At 48.6% G+C, this 24,212-nt stretch overlaps 3 protein-coding genes across 3 annotated transcripts; 2 read left to right on the top strand and 1 right to left on the bottom strand.

Moving 5' to 3' along the window:
- Positions 1-1,146: 1,146 nt before the first annotated feature.
- LOC112530811 (olfactory receptor 14A16-like) lies at positions 1,147-2,416 on the top strand. Its single transcript, XM_040654659.1, has 2 exons — positions 1,147-1,170; positions 1,448-2,416. Exons 1-2 carry the CDS (start codon positions 1,147-1,149, stop codon positions 2,414-2,416), a joined length of 993 nt encoding a protein of 330 aa, XP_040510593.1.
- Positions 2,417-13,451: 11,035 nt separating this feature from the next.
- Positions 13,452-14,411, bottom strand: LOC121108002 (olfactory receptor 14C36-like). Its single transcript, XM_040654657.1, has one exon. It carries the CDS (start codon positions 14,409-14,411, stop codon positions 13,452-13,454), a length of 960 nt encoding a protein of 319 aa, XP_040510591.1.
- An 8,091-nt stretch (positions 14,412-22,502) lies between these two features.
- On the top strand, positions 22,503-22,862 carry LOC121107947 (olfactory receptor 14I1-like; the record flags this gene model as incomplete). Its single annotated transcript, XM_040654551.1, has 1 exon — positions 22,503-22,862. A coding segment is annotated over one exon (360 nt), but the record flags the coding sequence as incomplete, so codon positions are not given.
- Between the last annotated feature and the right edge of the window lie 1,350 nt (positions 22,863-24,212).

Genomic DNA, 24,212 nt, shown 5'->3' with positions numbered 1-24,212 from the left:
GAGTGTACTGGACAGCCCTGGGAACTGGCTTGATACTTGGCTACTTCTGACGCCATTTACATGTGAGCCAATAGAAAACAGAGGTTTCATCAGTTGAAGCTGTCTGATGCACCTTGGTCATTGCCCAGGGTCTGTGTGTGAGCAACTGATCCCCGCTGAAGGACCAAGGACTCAGAGCAGGAGCTCACATGCAGGCAACTCCTTGTGCACACCTGAACTGAACCAGAGGAATCCCAGCTCCTGTGGGCCTGTGGAAAGCTGAATCCCATTTCAGCCCCAGGGTTTCCATCAAGGGATGAGATGCCCAAACTGCCTCAGCTGGATCACTGCCCTGCCCAGAGGAAGGCCACCCCTCCATGTGCTTCCCTGTGTGCCTTTTCGTTACAGCAAACACTCTCTGGTATGACTAACCATGTGTCTGGAATGGGTCACTGTCATTTGGTGGTTAAATCAGCAGATTTCCAAGTACAGTCATGATGCTGTTGTCTTTCAGGAGCTGTTGGCTGTGGAGACTCAGGGCCATCTCAGGGGAAATGAGTGGGAAGGATAAAAATGACATCCTCTGCTGCTGATCTGGGCCAGACTTCCGGGATACAGAGAGCTCCTACAAGTGGGCAGTGCTGCAGAGAGACAGCTGTGCCCAGGAGCAGCTCTTCTGCACAGCACAGCAGGGCTGGGGGAATGAACTGCAGGTGTCATGAGGAGAGAAGAGAAAGAAGAGAGGGATTACAGGATGTATGGGCTGTGAGCAGGCTGAAAGCTCACTGCAGGAGGATGGCTCACAGCTTTTGACAAGGTAAGTCTCTCGCTGCAGGCCATGCAGATGCTTTTCCTGGAGGTATCACTGAATTTGAGACAACCCATAGCAGGTCACACCATAAAGACACACCATGTTTCCTAACTGTGGGGAAGAACAAGCTCCAGCTGAGGGTTTCCGTACTGCAGTGTCAGAGCTGTTGATGGCATGTCTGCTGTTATGTGAGCAATCTCCTCATGTGCTATCAGCCTCTCCTCCCACAAAGGACAGCACCAGCTGAGATAATCGTCTTTTTTTTTTTTTTTTTTTTTTTCTGCAGACACGAACATGGAACTACCCTGCAAACAGGCAGCTTTCCCTAAGAGAAATTTAAGTGCACAGAAGAAGGGATGGGCACCCTTAGTGCAGACAGGGTAAAGATATCAGACACGGAAAAAGCTCCTAAGAGGAAATTATCCAGGAGGCTGGGATATGATTAGGAAATGAGAGGAAGGGTTAAAGCTCCTTCAGCTCTACTTCTTATAGAATAATGAACCTCATGAAGTTAAATTCAAGTGCTGGAACTAAATGAACACTGTCCTTAAAGAAAGAAAGTCTTTATAGAATTGGGGTATGAGCGTCACTGAGAATGTTCTTGTCTGGTCATTATCTCCTGTGCTCTGAACAGGACTCCATGCCCAGGAACTGCAGATGCCCAACAGCAGCTCCATCAGTGAGTTCCTCCTCCTGGCGTTGGCAGACACGCGGCAGCTGCAGCTCCTGCACTTCTGGCTCTTGCTGGGCATCTACCTGGCTGCCCTCCTGGGCAACGGCCTCATCAGCACAGCCGTAGCCTGCGACCACCGCCTGCACACCCCCATGTACTTCTTCCTCCTCAACCTCGCCCTCCTCGACCTGGGCTGCATCTCCACCACTCTCCCCAAAGCCATGGCCAATATTATCTTTGACACCCAGGCCATTTCCTACACAGGATGTGTTGTTCAGGTATTTCTGTTTGTGTTTTTTATCTCAGCAGAATATTTTCTTCTCACCATGATGTCCTATGACCGCTACGTTGCCATCTGCAAGCCCCTGCACTACAGGACCTTGATGGACAGCAGAGCTTGTGCCACCATGGCAGCAGCTGCCTGGGGCATTGAATTCTTTAATTCCCTGCTGCACACTGCCAGTACATTTTCCCTGCCTCTGTGCCAAGGCAATGCTGTGGATCAGTTCTTCTGTGAAATCCCCCACATCCTCAAGCTCTCCTGCTCAAAATCCTTCAAATCCTACCTCAGGGAAGTTGGGTTTCTCCTTTTTAGTGTCTGTTTAGCCTTAGTGTTTTTTGTCTTCATTGTTGTGTCCTATGTGCAGATCTTCAGGGCCGTGCTGAGGATGCCCTCTGAGCAGGGACGGCACAAAGCCTTCTCCACGTGCCTCCCTCATCTGGCCGTGGTCTCCCTGTTTCTCAGCACTGGCTCTTTTGCCCAAATGAAGCCCTTCTCCAACTCCTCCCCATCCCTGGATCTGATGGTGTCATTTCTGTATTCTGTTCTCCCTCCAACGCTGAACCCTATAATCTACAGCATGAGGAACAAGGAGATCAAGCATGCTCTCAGCAAAGTGTTGCAAAATGTGCACTATTCCAGCTTCAATAAAATGCACATCTGCCTCACATGATTCCCAGGGATGGTTCTTTATACTTTATGTATGTTTGATTTTGTGTGTGTGTGTGTAAGTGTGATACTGTAATCTGTAAAAATGTTGCAGTCTATTCCACTTCTTCTTTCCCTTCCACTTTATGTTTTCTCACACCAAGAGCTCGTTTAAACATGGAACCAGGCTCCCTGAATAAGTTAAAAGATACTTAAAAAGCTTTCAAATAGTACTTTTCCTTTGGTCTTCTTCCTTCCTGCCTCATTTGGATGTGTGGGGGGGTACAGCCACGGACATTACATCTGATGTTTGGAAGGCATTCCTTCCATTGCATAGATCATGATGTGAGGCACGGTACAGGTGTGGAACAGGTAGCCCAGAGAAGTTGTGGCTGCCCCATCCCTGCAGATGTTCATGATGTCAAGGGCCCCAGGCATCCAGATCTACCGGCTGACAGCTCTTCCCACAGCAAGGGAGTTGGAACTGGATGGAAATGGTATTTATGGCCCCTCCAACCCAATCTGCTCAAAGATTCTGTGACTCCTGTCACTCTTCCAACTCAGGATCTTGTTTGCTTAGGCATTCCCTGATCTACTCCTCTATCACCAAGGGCACATCTGCCTTGCACCAACGTTTCCCTCCTGTCTCTGGCACCTAGGATTCCAAGAAGCCCAGTCCAACTAATAAACAGTGAGGTCAGGAAGGAAAGGAGTATCAGAGATTTTTCCATGTCCTGTCTCACCAGGTTCCCTGTCCCATTCTACTGTGGGCCCACATTCTCCCCAGCCTTCCTTTTGTAGCCTACATATCTTTCTACAAGCCCTTCTTGTCTTTGATATGCCTGGGCACATTGAATTGCAGTTTAACTCCAACATTCCTAAATTCATCTCAGCAGGTACGCTGGACAAAGTCCCTGCATTGCTGCCAGGTGATCTCTTCTTGCCTCCACTCCCTGTCTGCTTCCTTTCTGTGTTTGGGTTTGACCAGGCCAATCCATTACCATTCCTGCAGGACTTCCGATATTTTTACTTGGCTTCCACTTCTTGGAATGGACTTAACTCTGCTTAGAAGCGGTGATCCTGAGATAGTTACCACATATTTTGACCCTATTCGGCTGAGAGCCTTACCCTGCTGGACTGTACCCGACAGACACTTGAACAAGCCTAGGTCTGCCCTGCTGAAGCCCAAGGGTGCGAGCTTGTCTTTTGCCCCCCCATTCAGGCTCCTCAGCTCCACCATCCCATGGCCACCACAGTCCAGGTTCTCTTTGATTCTTCACTTTCCCTACAACCCCTTCCTTCCTGGTGAGTATGAGATCCAGCAGAGCACCTCTCCCCTTTGGTTCCTCTATGGCTTGGTCAGGAAGCTGCCATCAGTGCTCTCCAGGGATCTCCAGGATGGCATATGTCCTGCTGTGCTGTCCCTGCAGCAGACACTAGAGTGAAAAAAGCCCACAATGCAGACAAGGGCCTGACACCATGAGGCTCCCATCTGTCTGTAGAGGGCACCTTCCACTTGCTCTTCCTGATCAGGAAGCCAGGAACAGACACTGTTGGGCTCCTCAGTTGGCCATTTCCTTTCTCTCTGACCTGGCTGCTCTGCCATCCCCAGGCAGAGCTCAGTGCGCCCTCACAGAGGGCAGTCGCCCTTCCTTGTCTCCTCGCCCATTCATCATAAAGACTCTGTATCCCTTTTGTGCTTCAGCCCAGTTCTGGAAGCCATTTAACCGTGTCCCTGTGGTCCAAACAAGAGCTCAGGCCTCCTACTGTACAAAAATTTCTAGTTCATCATGTTTTGGTTTTCTCATTAGTGTAAAAACACATAAGAAACCACCCTAATGGGGAAACACCATTGGATTTAGCCTGGCTGGATAGCTCATTTATTATATTTGTGTTCAGAAGATGGTAAATAGACATTAGATCCACTGTGGGGCTCAGGCTTGTCCAAGCAGCACAGACGCTCTTAAGGCATGGCTTTCCTGAAGGCCCTGTGCTGCATTTGCAGCTGCATGTGAGTGTGCTGGACAGCCCAGGGAACTGGCATGACACTCGGCTGCTTCTGATGCCATTCATGTAAGAGCCCACTAAAACTGAGGTTTCATCAGTTGAATAAACATGTGTGTTAGCTTTGTAGTGCCTTGAGGTCCAGAATATGCAGCTGTTGAAGAAGAGAAAAAGATTTGGCTCTGCTTTCATGAGCTCATCCTTAGTCAGCTGCATAACTCTGCATACTCTATGGAGACAAGTGAAAAATGCACACTTGAGCAGCCCAAATGCAGGGGTCTGTTGTCATTTAGGATGGCCAAGAATACCTCTATCTCCTCTCTGGTCCTCAGCTGATGCTGAGGAAGGAGGTGTCTATCACAGGGATTTCCCACACACTTTACAAGCACCAGCACACATCCAGGTGCACCCAGGCACCTTGGTCACCACCCAGGGTCTGTGTGTGAGCAACTGACTCCACACTGAAGGACTAAGGACTCAGAGCAGGAGCTCACATGCAGGCAACTCCTTGTGCACACCTGAACTGAACCAGAGGAATCTCAGCTCCTGTGGGTCCACGTGGAGCTGAATCTCATTCTAGCCCCAGTGTTTCCATCTAGGGATGAGATGCCTGCACTGCCTCAGCTGGATCACTGCCCTGCCCTCCTGGGCAGCAGAGCTTGTGCCAGCATGCCAGCTGCCTGGGGCACCGGGGTTCTCTATTCCCTGATGCACACTGCCAATACATTTTCATTGCCACTCTGCCAAGGCATTGCCATCAACCACTCTGCCAAGGCATTGCCATAAACCGGTTCTGCTGTGAAATCCCCCAGATCCTCAAGCTCTCCTGCTCTCGTTGTTACCTCAGGGAGTTTGGTCTTATCATATTTAGTGCCGTGATCTTTTTTGGATGTTTTTCTTTCATTCTATTCTCTTATGTGCCGATCTTCAGGGCTGTGCTGAGGATGCCCTCTGAGCAGGGATGGCACAAAGCCTTCTCCACGTGCCTCCCTCACCTGGCCGTGGTTTCCCTGTTTGTCACCACTTGCATGTTTGCCTACCCTACCTGAAGCCCCCTTCCATCTCGTCCCCATCCCTGGACCTGTTGGTGGCAGTGGTGTACACAGTGGTACCTCCAGTAATGAGCCCCATGATCTACAGCATGACGAACCAGGAGATCAAGCAAGCTCTCAGGACACTGTTTGGAGATACATTGCTTCGGCACCACTAAAATGGAAAAGCTCGGACTGCCTTTATTTTATCTCCTTTGCCCTCACTCCTGCTTTGTTGTTCCTATGGTAATTTTAATTCCAATAAAGCAGTACTGTTCATCACATTTCTTCTTTATTTTCTACCTTTGTCTTCTGTCCTGCAATCCTAAAGGACAAAAGTAACCCAGATAAAGAAATCATCAGAATATCATTGATCTCATCTCCCACCTCCTCTGGATCCCAGAGAGCAGCCCTGCACACAGGAGGGGTGCAGGAACCAAGAGCCGAACTGCCACACGGAGCTGCAGCCCTGCTGTCTGTGGGGCTGCCCCTCACCGCCCAATGGCCTCTCCCTCTCTGCTGCCTTTTGATTGTGCTGCAGCTGCTTCCCTGGAGCCACGGCCATGGGCAGCAGCAGGACGGGGTCTTTCCAGTGCTGCTCCCTTTGCAGCACCACGCTGTTCTCCTTTCTCCTTGCAGTTGTGTCAGCCCTCAGGTCCTGCGTTACGTAGCAGACCAAGGAGAAACACTTTGCCTGATGTGTGCCTGGAATTGGCTCAAAGGCTTGGAAGAGCATTGCCATGTCAACAGACTGAAGGCTAGAGACTTGGGGGAGGAGAGTCCTGTGAAAAATGAGATGGCCTTGCTCTGTCCAAAACATTCTGATTGTGCTATAAGAGGTTCTGACTGCAAACTTGTTTTTGATGGACCTGTTTATTGCCAACTCACTCTCAGCCCGGGATGGCACACCTGTACATCTATGTGAGAAACACGCTCAAGATCAACAGTTTCTAAGCAGGCCAAGATCTCTGTGAAAAGCCATTTATTCATTAGTGCAGTAATGGGCGCACACCCCCTACTGACAAGGGAGAAATTGCACAACCAGTCAGTGAAATCCATCCCATTGTATACCCTGGGTCCGATGCAGGTAAAACCTCTCCTGGCACTCATTGGTTGAGCATCTCAGGCTCACAACCTTCCAACGCTGTTGCTACCTGACATTTCCATACAGTGTCTGTTACCAACCCTTTGTTTTTAGGTGTGTTCTGTACTTTCTATGGCACTAGGAGGACAATATTATCAACAATCTGCCCAGTAGTTCTGTCCTGTACCGGACTCTCCCCTGCCCTATGTAATTACCTGGCCCAATATTGCCTGTGCCAATTCCACTCAGGTCGGAACGCCCCAGTCTCAACCTTACTCTGTTCAGCAGCTTTCTTTGTGACTGGGAATTTCCACTGCAAAAACACCATCTACCTCTCACATGGTTTTACTCACCGTTTACTTCATGACACTTTACACCGGGTTTATTCACACCTTACTTCAGGATGTACTCACACTTTATTCCAGGTTTACTCAGACTTTGATTCAAGTTTATTTACAGTTTACTCCGTGTTTACTCTTACTTTTCTCCTAGTTTTTCTCACACGGTACTCCAGGTGTAGTCTCACCTTGCTTCATGTTTCACTCCCACTTTACTCCAAAATTACTCACACTTTACTCCAAGTTTACTCACAGTTCCGTGATTAGTCACACTTTTCTCCTCATTTTTCTCACTCTTTCTCTGGGTTTAACTCAAACTTTGGGTTCATTCATGCATTACTCAAGCTTTCTTCTTAGCTTTTTCCAGGTATTACACACACTGCTCACCGGGTGTACCCACACGCTGTTCCAGGTTTACTCACAACTTCTTTCAGGTTTTACTCACACTTTACTCTGGGTTTACTCACACTTTACGCCTGCTTTACTTTGACTTTTCTATGGGTTTTACGCACAAATTGCACTGGCTGTAGTCACACTCTCTTTGAGATGTACTCACACCTTACTCTGGGTTTTACTCATGCTTCACTGAAGGTTTACTCACACATTCTAGAAGGTTTACTCACACTTTATGTTTACTCACACTGTCCTCAGGGTTTACTCACACTTTACTTCAGGTTTACTTATACTTTGCAGAGTGTTTACTCACACTTTACTCTAGGTCTACTTAGTGTTTTACTCTCCCTCTACTCCAGCTTTACTCACATTTTACTCCAGGTTTACCCAAACTTTATTTCCGATTTTACTCAAACATTATTTTTGGTTTCTTCACACTTTACTCTGGGTTTTCTCTTTCTTTTCTCTGGGTTCACTCACATTTTACTCCGTTTTTTTCTACTGCTTATTTAGGTTTTTACTCACACTTGACTCCAGGTTCACTCACACTTGACTCCAGTTTTACTCACAGTTTACTCTGAGGGTGCTCATACATTACTCAGCATTTTACTTGACATTTATTCCAGGTTTTACTCACACTTTACTCATGTTTTATTCACACATTACTCTAGGTTTACTCTTCGGTTTCTCCTGGTTTTACTAATACTCTATACTGGGTTTGCACACACGTTACTCTGGGTTTGGTCACTACTATACTTTGGGTGTACTCACACTTTACTGTGTATTTTACACACGCTGTATTCCATGTTTATTAACACTTTACTCCATGTTTACTACCACTTTACTTCTAGTTTACTCACGCTTTTCTTCAGGTTTACTCAGAGATTACAGTGGGTTTTGTCACAGATTACTCAGGGTTTACTCTTATGTTTCTCCTGCTTTTACTCACATTTTACTTTGTTTTCACTCACATTTTGCATTGGTATTCAAACTTTTCTCTGGCTTTTACTCACCATTTACTCCAGGTTTATTCACTCTTTACTTCCAGCTTACTCAAAGTTTACTCTGGGTTTTTCTCACACTGTACCAATGTTCTACACATATTCCACTCCATATTTACTCTCTCTTTACTCAGGGTTTGCACACACTTTATTCCACGTTTTATCTCACTTAAATCTGTGTCTTCCCATACTTAACTCCATCTCCCCACACTTTTTTCCCGATTTACACACACTTTGCCACATTTAGACATGCTCTACACCGGGTGTACTCATACCTTTCTCTGGGTTTTACTCACACTTTAGTCTGAGTTTACTCGCACCTTGCTTTGGGTTTATGCACACTTCACCAGACTTTACTCATTCTCTTCTAAGGGTGTACTCACAGCTTAGTCTGCGTCTTACACTTTACTTCAGGTCTACACACACACTTTACTCTGGGTTTAGTCACACACTACACCAGGTGTACTCACACTTTACTCTGAGTTTATTCACATTTTTCTCTGGGTTTACTCACACTGTTCTCTGAGTTTATTCACACTTTTCTACTGCATTTAAACACCCTTTATTTCAGGTTTACTTGACCATGCTAAGCCAGGTTCTCACTGCCGATAACAGATGCTCTTCTACAGACAATTAGCACAGACAGCGGGTTTCCCATTTTTCCAAATAACATCATTATCTATCTGTAGTAGAATTCCAGGGTCACAGCCTGAACCAATGGGTGGGCTACATGGGTGTGTGGGTGCCTGGAGCAGCGGGGGTGGTCTGGAGCCACCCCTTCTGCCTCTGCAATACTTCCTGTGCAGTCTGTCTCTGTGCGGGTCCCCCTTTTGCCCCTGCCCTACTCTCCAGTGGTGTGACGGAACGAATGGGGGAGGGTCACATTCCTCAGCTTGTCCCTCTCTCCACACTGTTACCAGGAGGGGTGAGTCAATTCCTTTCTGATATCTTTTCCTCCAGTGCCTATTTCTCAAATATAGGCTCTGTCATTGCCTTCACTTGTCCTACAGTATACTATCCCTGGCATGCAAGGTAGCAGGCTCGGACCATAAAAACACAAATTAACAAAGAAGCAGTGGGTTATTGAATGGAGTTCTGGCCAATGAGACGACCAACCAGAGCCAGCCAAGTGTCCTCCATCCTGACCCAAGCCCAAGAAAATAACACGATTACCTTCATCGGAAAGACCACCGAGAGATATGCATGTGTAAAGAGCACGTGTAAAAGACTTGGGCCGGAGGGGGAGGGGGGAAGGGGGAATGTCAATCATTTTGTGGATACATTGTAAAATGCCAACCTTTTCTTGGACATCTAATGTGCATGTTATCAGCTTGCTCTTTAAGTATGTACCTTTCTTGCTCTCCGGTATGCAGGTTAGGAGACATTACCCCCTCTGCATCCGGCATGTGCGCAGTGCTGATTAAGCCCACCTGTGTTATAACTACTCTGTGGTTACAGAGTTTAATTTCATCACATCAGTTCTGTCCCTCAGTTCAGCGCTCATCAGCCCTCCTCGAGAGCGCCCGGTCCCATCACCTTCCCGTCAAGCCAAAGAGATCACCGCTCTGCCTGTCCCAAAATGAGACCCAGGGAGAAGAACCCTTTGGCACGGCGAGGGGAGGCCGTACTCCCAAGTCCCAGGCCTGGACCCCGGGCCGCTTCCCCAGCACACTCCGATCGCTGCCCACGTGGCCTCAGCGCACAGAGTGCGGCTCCTTGGGGTGGAATGGGAAGCGGCAGCCGGCAGGGCCCCCCGGAGCTGCCCTAGCGCTGAGCAACGGGCCACGAGGCAGAGATAGATAAGGTGAGGTGAGGTCACTTGTGCAAGCAGAACTCAGCACCTTGTAGCAAGCATGTGGCTGAGATGGTGTTTGAGAGGTTATTTCTGTCTGTGGAGGTGACAGACCTGCAGCAGGAACAAGGCTGGCAAAGAGCCTTGGAAGACATTCTTTCTGTAGTAGCCAATAGGACAGCCTTGAATTCAGGGCTGAGCTCTGTACCTTTAGGAATGCAGCTCATGGTCATTCCCCTGTCTCTGGTAAGCCAGCAGAAGGCACCAGCTGGGCAGGCTGACTGAAAGATCCCTTCTGCCTGAGAAGCTGATTGCCTGCATTCAGGAAGAGGCCTTGGGTCCTTGTTTTCACATCCCTTGCCCATTAGCACATGATGAGAGCATAACTTGGACATGTCTACCTGAAAGGTGTGCATCAGGCTTGTGATTTGAAAGGCCATGGTGAGATTTCATCTGTGTGGTGTGCTGGCAGGCCAAAACAATCTGATGGGTTGGTACACTGCCTGGAGGGTAGATTGTGAGATGATGGCACTTTCTGCCTACTGGGACTGGTGGAAGACATTTGGTAATGCCCTGTATGAGACCTGTATGAATTGATGGACGGACCACTCACTGTATGTGGAATGGGTGGATGGTCACAGCCTGAGTTGTGGACAATAGCTCAGTGGCTGTGTGGAGACAATAGTATTTTTTAAGGAGTCTGCAAGTGCAACTGGTGCTATTCAACCTCTTTGTCGCTGACTTGGACAGCGCTGTTGAGTGCACCTTCAGCAAGTTTGTGGGTGACACCAATTTCTATGATGTGGTCAATACAGTAAAGATAAGGGGTGCCATCCAGAGGGACTGTGACAAGCTACAGAGGTGGGTCTGTGAGAACCTCGTGAAGACCAACAAGGCCATGTGCAAGGATATTGCACATGGATATATGGGTCAGAGCAATCCAATGCATGACTGCAAGCTGACTAAAGAAGGACAATGCCCTCCCTCGCTCAGATGGCCACATCTCTGTTGATGGAGCCCTGGGTACAGTTGGCCTCTCAGGCTGCAAGCACTCCTGTTAAGGTTTCCATCTCCCAGGACCTCTATGTCCTTCCCTGCAGGGCTGCTCACAAGTAGGAGTTCTCCCAGAATGTACCCATACCTGGGATTGTCCCAACACAAGTTCAAAACCTTGCACTTGATTTTATTGAATCTCATGGTGTTTCTTTGGGCCCACTTTCCAAGCCTGTCCAGGTCCCTCTGGATGGCACCCCTTCATTCTGTCGTGCCAACTGCACCACACAGCCTGGTGACACAAGCAATCTTGCTGAGGGTGTGCTCTATCTCATCATCCATGCCACTGCTAGGCGTTGAAGAGCTCTGGTCCCAAGGCTGACCCCTGGGGACACCACTTGTGATCAGCCTCCACCTGGTGGAGCCCATTTCCCAGACAGCCATTTGGTAAATGGCATTTGGTTACAGTCCTTTGGCTGCGACCTTCCAACCAATTTCTTATCCAACAAACAGTCCACCCTTCAAATCCATCTCACACATCTCTCCACACAGATAAGGATGTGATGTGGGACCATGCCAAAGGCCTTTCAGAATTCCTGGTAGATTTTTGTATCGGTCTGTGTAACTGATGCATTGTCAAAGTGTTCACATTATCATTCTGACCATAAAGAACCACAAAATGTAATGAAGCTTTGGGAAAATACTGATTTCGCATTTAGATCCTGAAAATACTGAGCTAAACAAAACACAGTAAATCTCAGGACTGATGTTGTTCTACAGTAAAATCCATCTTTTTACAGCACACACAAAGAAATTCTTTATTGGATTGTTTCTTTGCTTACAGCTGGCACCTGGTAGATAAGTGTGTTTCTGTAACATAGCAACCTTCACTTCGGTATCCAGAGAGCTGATATTGAATTGCTCTGGAGTTCAGCAGTGACCAAAGCATTCAGAAGTGAATCGTTACCAGAGCTGCAGTGACACAACAGACTGGGTGTGACAGCAAGAACAGAAATAACTAACTGCTACACAGGGGCAATTTAGGAAGTTATTGATAAATATTAGGAAAGGAAGTCAGGACATGAGAGAACAAAACTGAAGTACAGACATAGGAAATCATTTCAATTACAGTATATAGGTGAGGAATAAGAGGGATGTGAAATCTTAACAGACACTGAGCTGATTTCTGTGTTGGAAATCTATTAAAATATACAAAATATTAGTCAAATGTGTTGTGGGTTACATGTAGTTCCAACTAATATACTAAGGTGAAAGAGACGCTGAATTCAGTAGCTGTTCCCAAGTGTGCAGAGAAACCTGCATTTGATAGGCAGCCATTAGCACACACAATTTGTTGTCAGTGGGTTTTACGCAGGGAAGGAATAAAGTGCTTTTTGCCTCAACCCAGGAATTGTTTAAGTGTGCTTTCTCCCCCATCCTGTTGAGGAGGGGCAGTGACAGAGCAGCATAGGGGGCACATGGGAGCCAGGCAAGGTGAGCACAGCACAGCTGGGCGCTGAGTTCCAGGGTGCTTTTGGGGTCCCAGCCCTGCAGCACAGTGTCTCCATGTGCCTTCCTCCCTGCAGGACAGCCCGGCCCCACCACCCCACAGGCAGTCCCTGGCAGCTCTGTGCAGGCACTGTGTGGGGCAGCATGCGTGCAGTGGTACAGAGGTGTGCCCCCAGCACAGCCCCTGACACCACACATCCTCCTTCTCACAACACCTACTTCCTCCCCTTTATTTCATCTTCCTCTTCATCACAGTGCACCCTGGCTCACCTTTTAGCTCTTTTCCCCCACTTTAGCAAATTTCCATTGCTTGTTTTGCCACAATCAGCAACGTTTATCTTGGTGCACTCTAACTCCAAACAGTTTATACCAAGCCCAAGAACAAGTCCTTGCACCTGGTGGAGGCAAAGAGAGAAGCAGTCCGTTGTGATTTCAGTGCTTCTGTGAAACAGGGTCATTGATAAAGACAGGGCTGTTCACACACCAAGAGAAGCTAAACTGGGAAGTTATAGGATGAGCACACACTGATTCCTTTTGCTAATGTAATATATTGGCTGTATTATATTATATTGGCAAATATATAGATAGCTTTTGCTAATCCAGCCTATATGAGCTTCACGGTGCCTGCTTGCATCTCATTTGCCTGCAGAGACAGAGATGGAACACAGTGGCTGTGGGAGAGTCAGCACTGACCCAGAGTTCATATGGGCTCCAGAAGAAAGAGAGCAGGGTGATGCCTCAGTAGAAGTGGAAGGAATCCAAACACATGCATAGCAACATGATAACCACTAATGAGAATTACACACAGAAACATATATATGAACAGCAAATAAAAATGAATTTATTAATGAAAACAAATAAATAGTATAAACAGAAAGGAACATCAAGTAAGCCCATGATGGAGAAGACCGTGAATCATTTGTAGAGACAGATGAGAAATTTATCCCTGCTGAAATGAGTCCATGATATCATTTTCCACACTGCATCCTTGAGCTCCTGGTTCCTCATGCTGTAGATGAGAGGATTCAGGGTTGGAGGCAGCACGGAGTACAGAACTGCCATCGTCAGATCCAGGGCTTGTGAGGAAAGAGAGGGGGGCTTCAGATTGGCAAAAAAGCCAGTGCTGAGAAACAGGGAGACCACGGCCAGGTGAGGGAGGCACGTGGAGAAGGCTTTGTGCCGTCCCTGCTCAGAGGGCATCCTCAGCACGGCCCTGAAGATCTGCACATAGGAGAAAAGAATGAAAACAAAACACCCAGATGAGAAAGTAGCACTGACCCCAAGAAGCCAAATTTCTCTGAGGTAGGCATCTGAGCAGGAGAGCTTGAGGATCTGGGGGATTTCACAGAAGAACTGATCCACAGCATTGCCTTGGCACAGAGGCAGTGAAAATGTATTGGCAGTGTGCAGCAGGGAATAGAGAAGCCCAGCGCCCCAGGCAGCTGCTGCCATGGTGGCACAAGCTCTGCTGCCCAGCAGGGTCCCGTAGTGCAGAGGCTTGCAGATGGCAACGTAGCGGTCATAGGACATGATGGTGAGAAGGGAATATTCTGCTGAGATGAAGAAGAGAAAGAAAAAGACCTGTGCAGCACATCCTGTGTAGGAGATGGCCCTGTTGTCCCAGAGGGCATTGGCCATGGCTTTGGGGAGAGTGGTGGAGATGCAGGCCAGGTCGAGGAGGGCGAGGTTGAGGAGGAAGAAGTACATGGGGGTGTGCAGGCGGTGGTCGCAGGCTACGGCTGTGCTGATGAGGCCGTTGCCCAGGAGGGCAGCCAGGTAGATGCCCAGCAAGAGCCAGAAGTGCAGGAGCTGCAGCTGCCGCGTGTCTGCCAATGCCAGGAGGAGGAACTCGCTGATGGAGCTGCTGTTGGGCATCTACAGTTCCTGGGCATGGAGTCCTGTTCAGAGTGCAGGAGATAATGACAAGACAAGGCCATTCTCAGTGACACTCATCTCACCATTGCATAATACTTTTTCTTTCTTTAAGGACAGCTTTCATTTAGCTCCATCACTTCAGTTTAATTTCATGGGGTTAATTATTCTATGAGAAGTAGAAGCTTATGGAGCTTTAGCCTTCCTCTCATTTCCTAATCATATCCCAGCCTTCTGGATATTCTCCTCTTAAGAGCTATTTCCATGTCTCATATCTTTACCCTGTCTGCACTCAGGGCGCCCTTTCCTACCTCTGTGCACTTCAATTTCTCTTAGGGAAAGCTGGCTGTTTGCAGGGTAGTTCCGTGTTCACACCTGCGGGAAAATAAATAAATAAATAAAATAAAAAACGATTATCTCAGCTGGTGCTGTCCTTTGGGAGAGAAGAAGCTGAAAGCACATTAGGAGATTGTTCATATAACATCCGACTTAGAATGGTACATTTCACTATTCCCAGAGATGTGGTCATATTTTCAGGTCCCTTCAGATTTCTGCCTCCAACTCTTTCCCCTTTCCTAAGAACAGCAAAAGGAAAATCCATGTTTTTTCTTTCCTCTTAAAAAGTGCTCTTGGAAACTTTCTAGTGGTCAGTGTAGCTGTGATCCCCCTGCCCCAGGCAGCAGCTGTGGCAGCAGAAGGCCCCTGCCCTGCCCTGCCGGGGGGCTCCTTCCCCCCACACGTCTCCCCGCAGCGCCCTGGGCAGCTCCCCGGGCAGGCTGAGTGCTGAGCCTGGCAGGCGGCAGAGTCCCTGCCCCGGCACACAGCCCCTGGGGCACAGCAGGGACCCTGCTCCGCACCACAGCCCTGGGCACCCGGCTGCACCCCCGGCTGCACAGCCTGCAGCCATCCTGGGACACGCAGCTGTCAGGGTTGTGCTCTGATGCTGCAGCACAGAAGCCCTCAGCTGGAGCAGTTCCTTCTCCATGATTAGCAAAAATGGTATGTCTTCAGGCCAGTCTCCTATGGGTTGTCTCAAATTTTGTGATTGCCCAATAAAAGCTGCTGCATTGACTGCAGCAAGACTTACCTTGCCAAGAGCTGTGAGCAGTCCTCCTGCAGTGAGCTCACAGCCTGCTCACATCCCATACATCCTGTAATCTCTCTGTCCTTTCTCTTCTATCTTCATGTCATCTGCAGAACATTCCCCCAGCCCTGCTGCGCTGTGCAGAAGAGCTGCTCCTGGGCACAGCTGTCTCACTGCAGCACTGCCCACTTGTAGGTGTTCCCTGTATCCCAGGAGCCCAGCCCAGATCAGCACCAGAGGATGTCATTTTCATCCTCTCTTCTCATCTCCCCTGAGATGTCCCTGGGTCTCCATGGCCGACAGCTCCTGAAAGACAACAGCATCATGTCTATGCTTTGAAATCTGCTGCATTAACCACCAAATATCCAGCGGACTGTGACCAATTCCAGACATATGGTTAGTCCTACCAGAGAGTGTTTGCTGTTACAAAAAAGGCACATGGAGAAGGACAGGGAGGAGTGGACTTCCCCTGTGCATGGCAGTTGTCCATGCAGTTGCAAATGCAGTTCAAGGCCATCAGGAAAGCCATGCCCTACGAGTGCCCGTGCTTCTTGGACAACCTTGAGCCCCACAGTGGAGCATATGCCTTTATGCCACCATCTGAATACAAAAATCAAAGATGAGCTATCTTGCCAGTCTAAGTTCAATGACACTTTCCAACTAGGGTGTTTTCTTATGTGTTCTTACACTAATGAGAACACCAGCACGTGCAGAGCTAGAAATGTTTGTACAGTCACAGGCCTGAGGTCTTGTTTGGACCACGGGGACATGGCTTAATGGCTTCCACAACTGAACTGAAGCACAAGGGGGATACAGAGTCTTTACGATGGATGGACGAGGAGACAAGGAAGGGCAAATGCCCTTTGTGAAAGTGCACTGAATTCTGCCTGGGGATGGCAGAGCAGCCAGGTCAGAGTGAATGGAAATGGCCAACAGAGGAGACTAACAGTGTCCATTCCTGGCTTCCTGATCAGGAAGAGCATGTGGAAGATGTTCTCCACAGACAGATGGGAACGGTAGACCTGGTCAGCTGGCAGCAATGCAGAGACTTTGATCAGTGTACCTGCTGAGGTGAGCTTAGGAATGTTGGAGTTCAACTGCAATTGAATGTGCCCAGGCATATCACAGACAAGAAGGGCTTGTAGAAATATGTAAGCTACAAAAGGAAGGCTGGGGAGAATGTGGGCCCAGAGTAGAATGGGGCAGGGAACCTGGTGAGACAGGACATGGAAAAGACTCTGATACTCCTTTCCTTCCTGCCCTTGCTGTTAATTAGTTGAACTGGGTTTCTTGGAATCCGAGGTGCCAGAGACAGGTGGGAAATGTCGGTTCAATGCACGTGTGCCCTGAGTAAAAGAGGAGGTGATCAGGGAATACCTAAAAAAAAGGGATTTCAACTTGGAAGAAAGTGACAGGAATCACAGAATCCTTGAATGAGTTGGGTTGGAAGGACCTTAAAGAGCATCTAATTCCAACTCCCTTGCTGTGGGCAGGGCTGTCACACAGTAGATGTGGATGCCTGGGACACGTGACATCTTGAACATTTCCACGGATGGGGCATTCACAACTTCTCTGGGCTACCTGTTCCACACCTGTCCTGCGCCTCACATCATGATGTACAAAATGTCAGGAATGCCTTCCAACATCAAATGTAAATCTCTCTTTTAGTTTATTACCATTCATGCTTTACCTACTATTCAGAAATGATGTAAAGAGTCACTCTCCTCCTTTTTTATATGAAGAAGACCATGTCTGGAAGGTGGAGGGAAGGCATTATCCAGAGTGGTGCCTCCAGGAGAAGAAAGATGTCAGCAAACGGGAGTGGATTTTGAAACGTTCCCACAAGCTGACTGGGTTTGGAGCACTTCCCCTGTGAGGAGAGACAAACAGAGGTTTTCTTTTTGAAGCTGCAAGTCTGGAAGATGTTTATGTCAACAAAATTGAAACACAGAATTGAAGACAAAGGTAGAAATCAATGTAAATGTGTTAACACACTACTCATATTCTGATATTCTCAGATGTCTGCTTTCTTTTTAAAATGGAAACAGTGGTCTTTGAGGAGATTTTGTGTCTATTTTTTTTTTTTCCTTGAAAAATGAAAGTGTTTTCCAGAACTGTATTTGCAGGACACAGCAACCGCTGTTTTCCTCGGCTGCGTATCTCATATCTCACATCCTCCAGGAGTCACCAGCTCTCCTGAATTAATGACCATGCTGAAGGGCATGTTTTCAGCAGGCCATCTGCACGCACACTCTCCCCACTGCTCTCCACATTTCCCCATCCCTGGCTCTTTGTACACTCAGATACCTCCCATCTTTCTGGCTGATATGTGACATTCAGGGAGATTATAGCAACTTTCTCCATATCTCCACAGTCTCATGGACTCTTTTGTCAATTCCTTCACTGTGATTATATCTATCCCTTCCTCTCTCTGTCTAACTCATTCCTTCTACAAATATTCCCTGTGAAAGACCAACCTCAGTAGATGCAGCTTGGACAAGGCATGCAGTTGATCACTGTGTTTTACGGTTCATTCCATTGCATCACATTTCTTTCTGTTTGTTGGCAAAACAGAGAAGAGTTTCATTGCCCACATGCAGCTGGTTCTCTGAGGAAAGCCAGAGGGAATTGGTGCAAAGGAGGCTTAGCAGTGAGCGGGTGACTCCAGAGGAAAAGAGTGATGTGAGGAAAAGTGATGCCAGTCCCATGGGGCCAATGGCAGTAGAAATGGAGTGGGGACGTTGAGTAGGATGTTTGTCCTCACAGTGACAGAGCAAAGCTCATGAGGGGACATCCTGGATCAGTATCAATTGCCAAGTGCTGCTTTAAATTCTTGTTTAAACACAACTATAAATAAATGAACGAATAAATAGACTTCTTAAATGCCCATCAGTCTCTTCCTCTTTAAGCTCTCTCCAGATACCTCTCCATTTAGCTGTACAAGTTCTGAACACTTGAAGAAGATGACAGGAAGGCACAAGGCACAGGAGAGCTCCTTAGGTTGTAATGGGACCCAGGGGGCTTTTGCTGCTGAGTCCATCAACCACCAGTGCAGAGAGAAGATGGCATGAAGGGCTCAAGAAGACCAAGTCAGAAGGAACAGAGAAGTTTCTTGGAGTATTAATGGGCCCCACTGAGGGCCACTAACAAGCAAGCTTCCCCAGGGACTTGTTAGAGCAGATAATTGGATGCCATGGTTACAGGCAGACAAAGGCACTGGGATGGTGGCTGTGATGCTGAGAAAAGCTTCCTTTGTCTTACGAAGCAGAAAGGCCAAGCCCTGATCCCCAGACCCTTGGCAGGGAGATCCTGTCCCTCCTGCTGGCTCAGGGCCCTTCCTGGGGCAGTGGGATGGAGGTTTGCATGAGGTCAAATGAAAACAAGGGGACAGCAGCTCCCAGGCTCTGCATGGGGTGCAAGGATGTCGTGAGGCCCAAGTCCCATGTGGGCAGTGTGTCTCATCGCAGGATGTGGGATGTGAGAAGGGCCCAGCCTGAACTAGCAGTCAATTGCAGTGAAACTTTGAACTTCAGATCTCTCAGTTCTAGTGCCCTCCCATAGTTTTACTTCTTCTATGCACTGCGGTGCCCAGAAGTGCACCCAACGCTCCAGGTGAGGCTGCAGCAGTGCAGAGCAGAGAGGGACAATCCCTTCCCTCAGACAGCTGGCAATGTCAATCTCAATGCACCCCAGGGGACGGTTGTCCTTCCTGGCTGCCTGGGCACACTGCTGACTCACGTTCAATTTGCTGTTGACCAGGACCCCCAGTCCCTTTCAGTGGGACTGCTCTCCAGTGTCCCATCCCTCAGTCAGTGTGTTTGTCCAGGGTTGTGCCCCTTCCCAGGTGCAGAATCAGGCCCTTGTTCTTGTTATACTTTATGCGGTTGGTGCTTGCCCAGTTCTCTATCTTGTCCACGTCTCTGTGCAAGTCCTCTTCACCCTCAGTGAAGGCAACAGCTCCTCCCAGTTTGGTATCATCGGCAAACTTGCTCAAAACATCTTCTAGACCTGCATGCAAGTCATTCACAAAAACATTAGAGAGGAACTCTGCTTGTGACTGTCCACCAGCCTGATGGAACCCCGTTTGCGGTAAGCCTTCCAGCCTTACCCACTGGCCACCTGCTGACCTATCACATTATGTTTCTGTCTAGCCGTATGAAGGACATACCATGAGAAACGGTATCAAAAGCTCTACTGAAATCCTTAAGGATAACATCAGTTGTCTTCCCATGTTCACACAGAGGTGAGACCATGTTATAAATGGACATTAATTTAACAGGACCTTTCCCTCATCAACTTGTGTTGACTGCAGCCAATGTCAGAATTGCCCTTCAGGTGTTTCTCAATAACTCCCTGCATCATTTTCTCCATAATTTTACTAGGCACTGAAGTAAGACTGAGAGGTCCATAGCTGTTGGGGTCTTCTTTCTTGCTCTTCTTTATAACTGGAAAAACATATGCCAGCTTCCTGTCAACTGCGAACTGGCACGACCATGGACTTCCTCCGATGCCATTCAAATGAGACCCCAGAACAAACTGAGGTGTCATCAGTGAAAGAATGTAGATGTGCCATAGCTTTGTAGTGCCTTGAACTCCAGAGTATGCCACAGATGGAACAGAGAGGAAGATCTGGTCTTCTGTTGTGAGTTCACCCATTTGATCAAAGGAGTAACGCTACATGCTCCATGGGGAAAGGTGCAAAAGGCACACTGGGTGCCCTAAGCACAGGGCTGTGGTGGCATTTAGGATGGCCAAGAATTCCTCCCTTCTGGCCCTCAGCTGATGCTCAGGGAGGAGGTGTCTATCTCAGAGGTTTTCCACCACACTTTACAAGCACCAGCACACAACTAGGATCACCCCAGGCACCTTGAGCATCACTGAGTGTGCCTGTGTGAGCAATGCAGTCCCTGTTGAATGAAGATCAAGCATTCAGATGAGGGGCTCACAAACAGACACCTCACTGTACACATTGGAACACAATTAAGAGGACTCCCGGCTCCCATGGACCTCTGGGGAACTGATCCCATTTCAGGCCCGGGCTTTCCATCAGCTGATGAGATGCCGAACCCTATGGTTGGGATGAGATGGTCTGATAGTAATAGGAGAAAGGGAAATTGCTTTAAATTAGAGGGAGGAGATTTTGGTTTCATGTTGGGAACAAATTTTCTACTCAGAGGAAGTGGAACAGGTTGCCCAAAGATATTCTGTGTGCCCCATCCCTGGAGGCATTCAAGGTCAGGATGGATGGGATCCTGGGCAGCCTGATCTGGTGGTTGGCAACCCTGCCCATGGCTGGGGGCTTGGAACTAGGTGCTATTTAAAGTCCCCTCCAAGTTAAGCCTTTCTGTGATTCTGTAATGTTATGCCTACACTGCCTCAGCTCTACCACTGACAAGAACAGGGGAAGTCATCTCCTCCCTGTCCTTGTCTGTTTATCATTTTTGTTACGGGTCATGCGCAGAGGTTTCCAGATTTGGCATTTCCTGCTCTCATGGTCAAACTTCTTTTGTTAGGAACATCCACGTGTTTGGAATCCTCTGGACGTATTGATTAATGGATCTGACTTCAAAGTACATTCTGCAGTGATGACTGTGCTGTCTGGCTAGAGCTGTCAGCTCAGGAGGGCCAGGAATATCTCCAGGGAGAGCTGTGGGGAGAAGGAAATCTCCTTCTCTGCAGCTGAGCTGGGCTGGGCTCCTGAGACACAGGGAGCTGATATAAGTGGGCAGTGCTGCAGAGAGACAGCTGTGCCCAGGAGCAGCTCCTGTGCACCACACAGCAGGGCTGGGGCCATGACCATCCGGAGATGGGGAGGAGAGAAGGAAGAAAGTTTAGATGTTGTGTGGCACAATAGCAGGTTGCGAGCTCACTGGAGGTGCATTTCTCATTATCCTTGACAAGGTAAGTCTTTTGATCCAGGCAGTATATCTTATTTTCCTGGAGGGATCACTAACTCTGGGACATCCCATTAGATATCTGGCTGAAGGTGCTCCATGTTTCTTCACTGTGGAGAAAGACCAGCTCCAGATGAGGGCTTCGGTGCTTCATTGTCAGAGCACAGCCCTGAGGGCTGCGTGTCCCAGGACGGCTGCAGGCTGTTCAGCTGGGGATGCATCCGGGTGCCCAGGGCTGTGGTGCAGAGCAGGGTCCCTGCTGTGCCCCAGGGGCTGTGTGCCGGGGCAGGGACTCTGCCGCCTGCCAGGCTCAGCACTCAGCCTGCCCGGGGAGCTGCCCAGGGCGCTGCGGGGAGACGTGTGGGGGGAAGGACCCCCCCGGCAGGGCAGGGCAGGGGCCTTCTGCTGCCACAGCTGCTGCCTGGGGCAGGGGGATCACAGCTACGCTGCACCCCAGAGTGTTTCCAAGAGCAATTTGCAAGAGCAGAGACAAGGCAGGGATTTTCTATTTATTGTTCTTAAGGGAGGGGAAAGAGTTGGAGGCAGAAATCTGAAGGGAGATGTGAAATATGAACAAATCTCTGAGAATCCTGAATTGTACCTCTCCCAGTCTGCTGTTATATGAGCAATCTCCTCATGTGCTCTCAGCCAATCCTCTCCCAAAGGGCAGCACCAGCTGAGATAATCGTCCTTTTTTTTTTTTTTTTTTTTTTCCTGCAAACATGAACATGGAACTACCCTGCAAACAGGCAGCTTTCCCTAAGAAAAAATTAAGTGCACAGAGGTAGGGATGGGCGCCCTGAGTGCAGACAGGGTAAAGATATGAGACACAGAAAAAGCTCCTAAGAAAAAAAATATCCAGGAAGCTGAGATATGATTAGGAAATGAGAGGAAGGCTAAAGATCCTTCAGCTTCTACTACTTATAGAATAATGAACCTCATTAAGCTAAATTCAAGTGATGGAACTAAATGAACACTGTCCTTAAAGAAAGGAAGACTTTATAGAATGGTGGGATGAGTGTCACTGAGAATGGTCTTGTCTTGTCATAATCTCCTGCACTCTGAACAGGACTCCATGCCCAGGAACCGCAGATGCCCAACAGCAGCTCCATCAGCGAGTTCCTCCTCCTGGCGTTGGCAGACACGCGGCAGCTGCAGCTCCTGCACTTCTGGCTCTTGCTGGGCATCTACCTGGCTGCCCTCCTGGGCAACGGCCTCATCAGCACAGCCGTAGCCTGCGACCACCGCCTGCACACCCCCATGTACTTCTTCCTCCTCAACCTCGCCCTCCTCGACCTGGGCTGCATCTCCACCACTCTCCCCAAAGCCATGGCCAATGCCCTCTGGCACACCAGGGCCATTTCCTACACAGGATGTGCTGCACAGGTCTTTTTCTTTCTTTTCTTGTTTGGCGCAGAGTATTCCCTTCTCATAGTCATGTCCTATGACCGCTACGTTGCCATCTGCAAGCCCCTGCACTACGGGACCTTGATGGACAGCAGAGCTTGTGCCACCATGGCAGCAGCTGCCTGGGGCACTGGGCTTCTCTATTCCCTGATGCACACTGCCACTATATTTTCCCTGCCTCTGTGCCAAGGCAATGCTGTGGATCAGTTCTTCTGTGAAATCCCCCACATCCTCAAGCTCTCCTGCTCAGATGCCTACCTCAGAGAAATTTGGGTTCTTGGGGTCAGTGCTTGTCTAGCATCTGGGTGTTTTGCTTTCATTCTTTTCTCCTGTGTGCAGATCTTCAGGGCCGTGCTGAGGATGCCCTCTGAGCAGGGACGGCACAAAGCCTTCTCCACGTGCCTCCCTCACCTGGCCGTGGTCTCCCTGTTTCTCAACACTGCCATTTTTGCCAATCTGAGGCCCCTCTCTCTTTCCTCCCAATCCCTGAATCTGGCAATGGCAGTTCTGTACTCGGTGGTGCCTCCAACCCTGAACCCCCTCATCTACAGCATGAGGAACCAGGAGCTCAAGGATGCAGTGAGGAAGGTGATATCATGGACTCATTTCAGTAGGGATAAACTTCTCATCTGTCTCTGCAAATGATTCACGGTCTTCTCCATCATGGGTTTATTTGATGTTCCTTTCTGTTTATACTATTTATTTATACATCAAAGATGTGCCAGGGTGCACCGTGATGAACAGGATGATGAAATAAAGGGAAGGAAGTAGGAGCTGTGAGAAGGAGGATGTGTGGTGTCAGGGGCTGTGCTGGGGGCACACCTCTGTACCACTGCATGCATGCTGCCCCACACAGTGCCTGCACAGAGCTGACAGGGGCTGCCTGTGGGGTGGTGGGACCGGGCTGTCCTGCAGCAGGGAAGGCACACAGAAACACCGTGCTGCAGGGCTGGGACCCCAAAAGCACCCTGGAACTCAGCGCCCAGCTGTGCTGTGCTCACCTTGCCTGGCTCCCATGTGCCCCCTATGCTGCTCTGTCACTGCCCCTCGTAAACAGGATGGGGGAGAAAACACTGTTAAGCAATTCCTGGGTTGAGGCAAAAAGCACTTTATTCCCTCCTTGCGTAAAACCCACTGACAACAAATTGTGTGTGTTAATGGCCGTGTATCAAACGCAGGTTTCTCTGCACACTTGGGAACAGCTACTGAATTCAGCGTCTCTTTCACCTTAGTATATTAATTGAAACTACACATAACCCACAACACATTTGACCAATATTTTGTATATTTTAATAGATTTCCAACACAGAAATCTGCCCACAGTCAGTTAGGATTTCACATCCCTCTTATTCCTCACCTATATACTGTAATTGAAGTGATTTGCGATGTTTGCATTTCATCTTTGTTGTCTCACCTTCT

This window comes from Gallus gallus, chromosome 33, assembly GCF_016699485.2.
Source record: "Gallus gallus isolate bGalGal1 chromosome 33, bGalGal1.mat.broiler.GRCg7b, whole genome shotgun sequence".
NCBI classification, from domain to species: Eukaryota; Metazoa; Chordata; class Aves; order Galliformes; family Phasianidae; genus Gallus; species Gallus gallus.
Note: the sequence above shows the minus strand (reverse complement) of the source record. Positions and strands in the feature narration are given on the sequence as shown.

Coding starts and splice junctions, on each gene's coding strand:
- LOC112530811 (XM_040654659.1), top strand. CDS start 1,147: ATGGGCACCCTTAGTGCAGACAGG. Junction 1,171..1,447: donor GCACCCTTAGTGCAGACAGG/GTAAAGATATCA, acceptor CAGGAACTGCAG/ATGCCCAACAGCAGCTCCAT.
- LOC121108002 (XM_040654657.1), bottom strand. CDS start 14,411: ATGCCCAACAGCAGCTCCATCAGCGAGTTCCTCCTCCTGGCATTGGCA.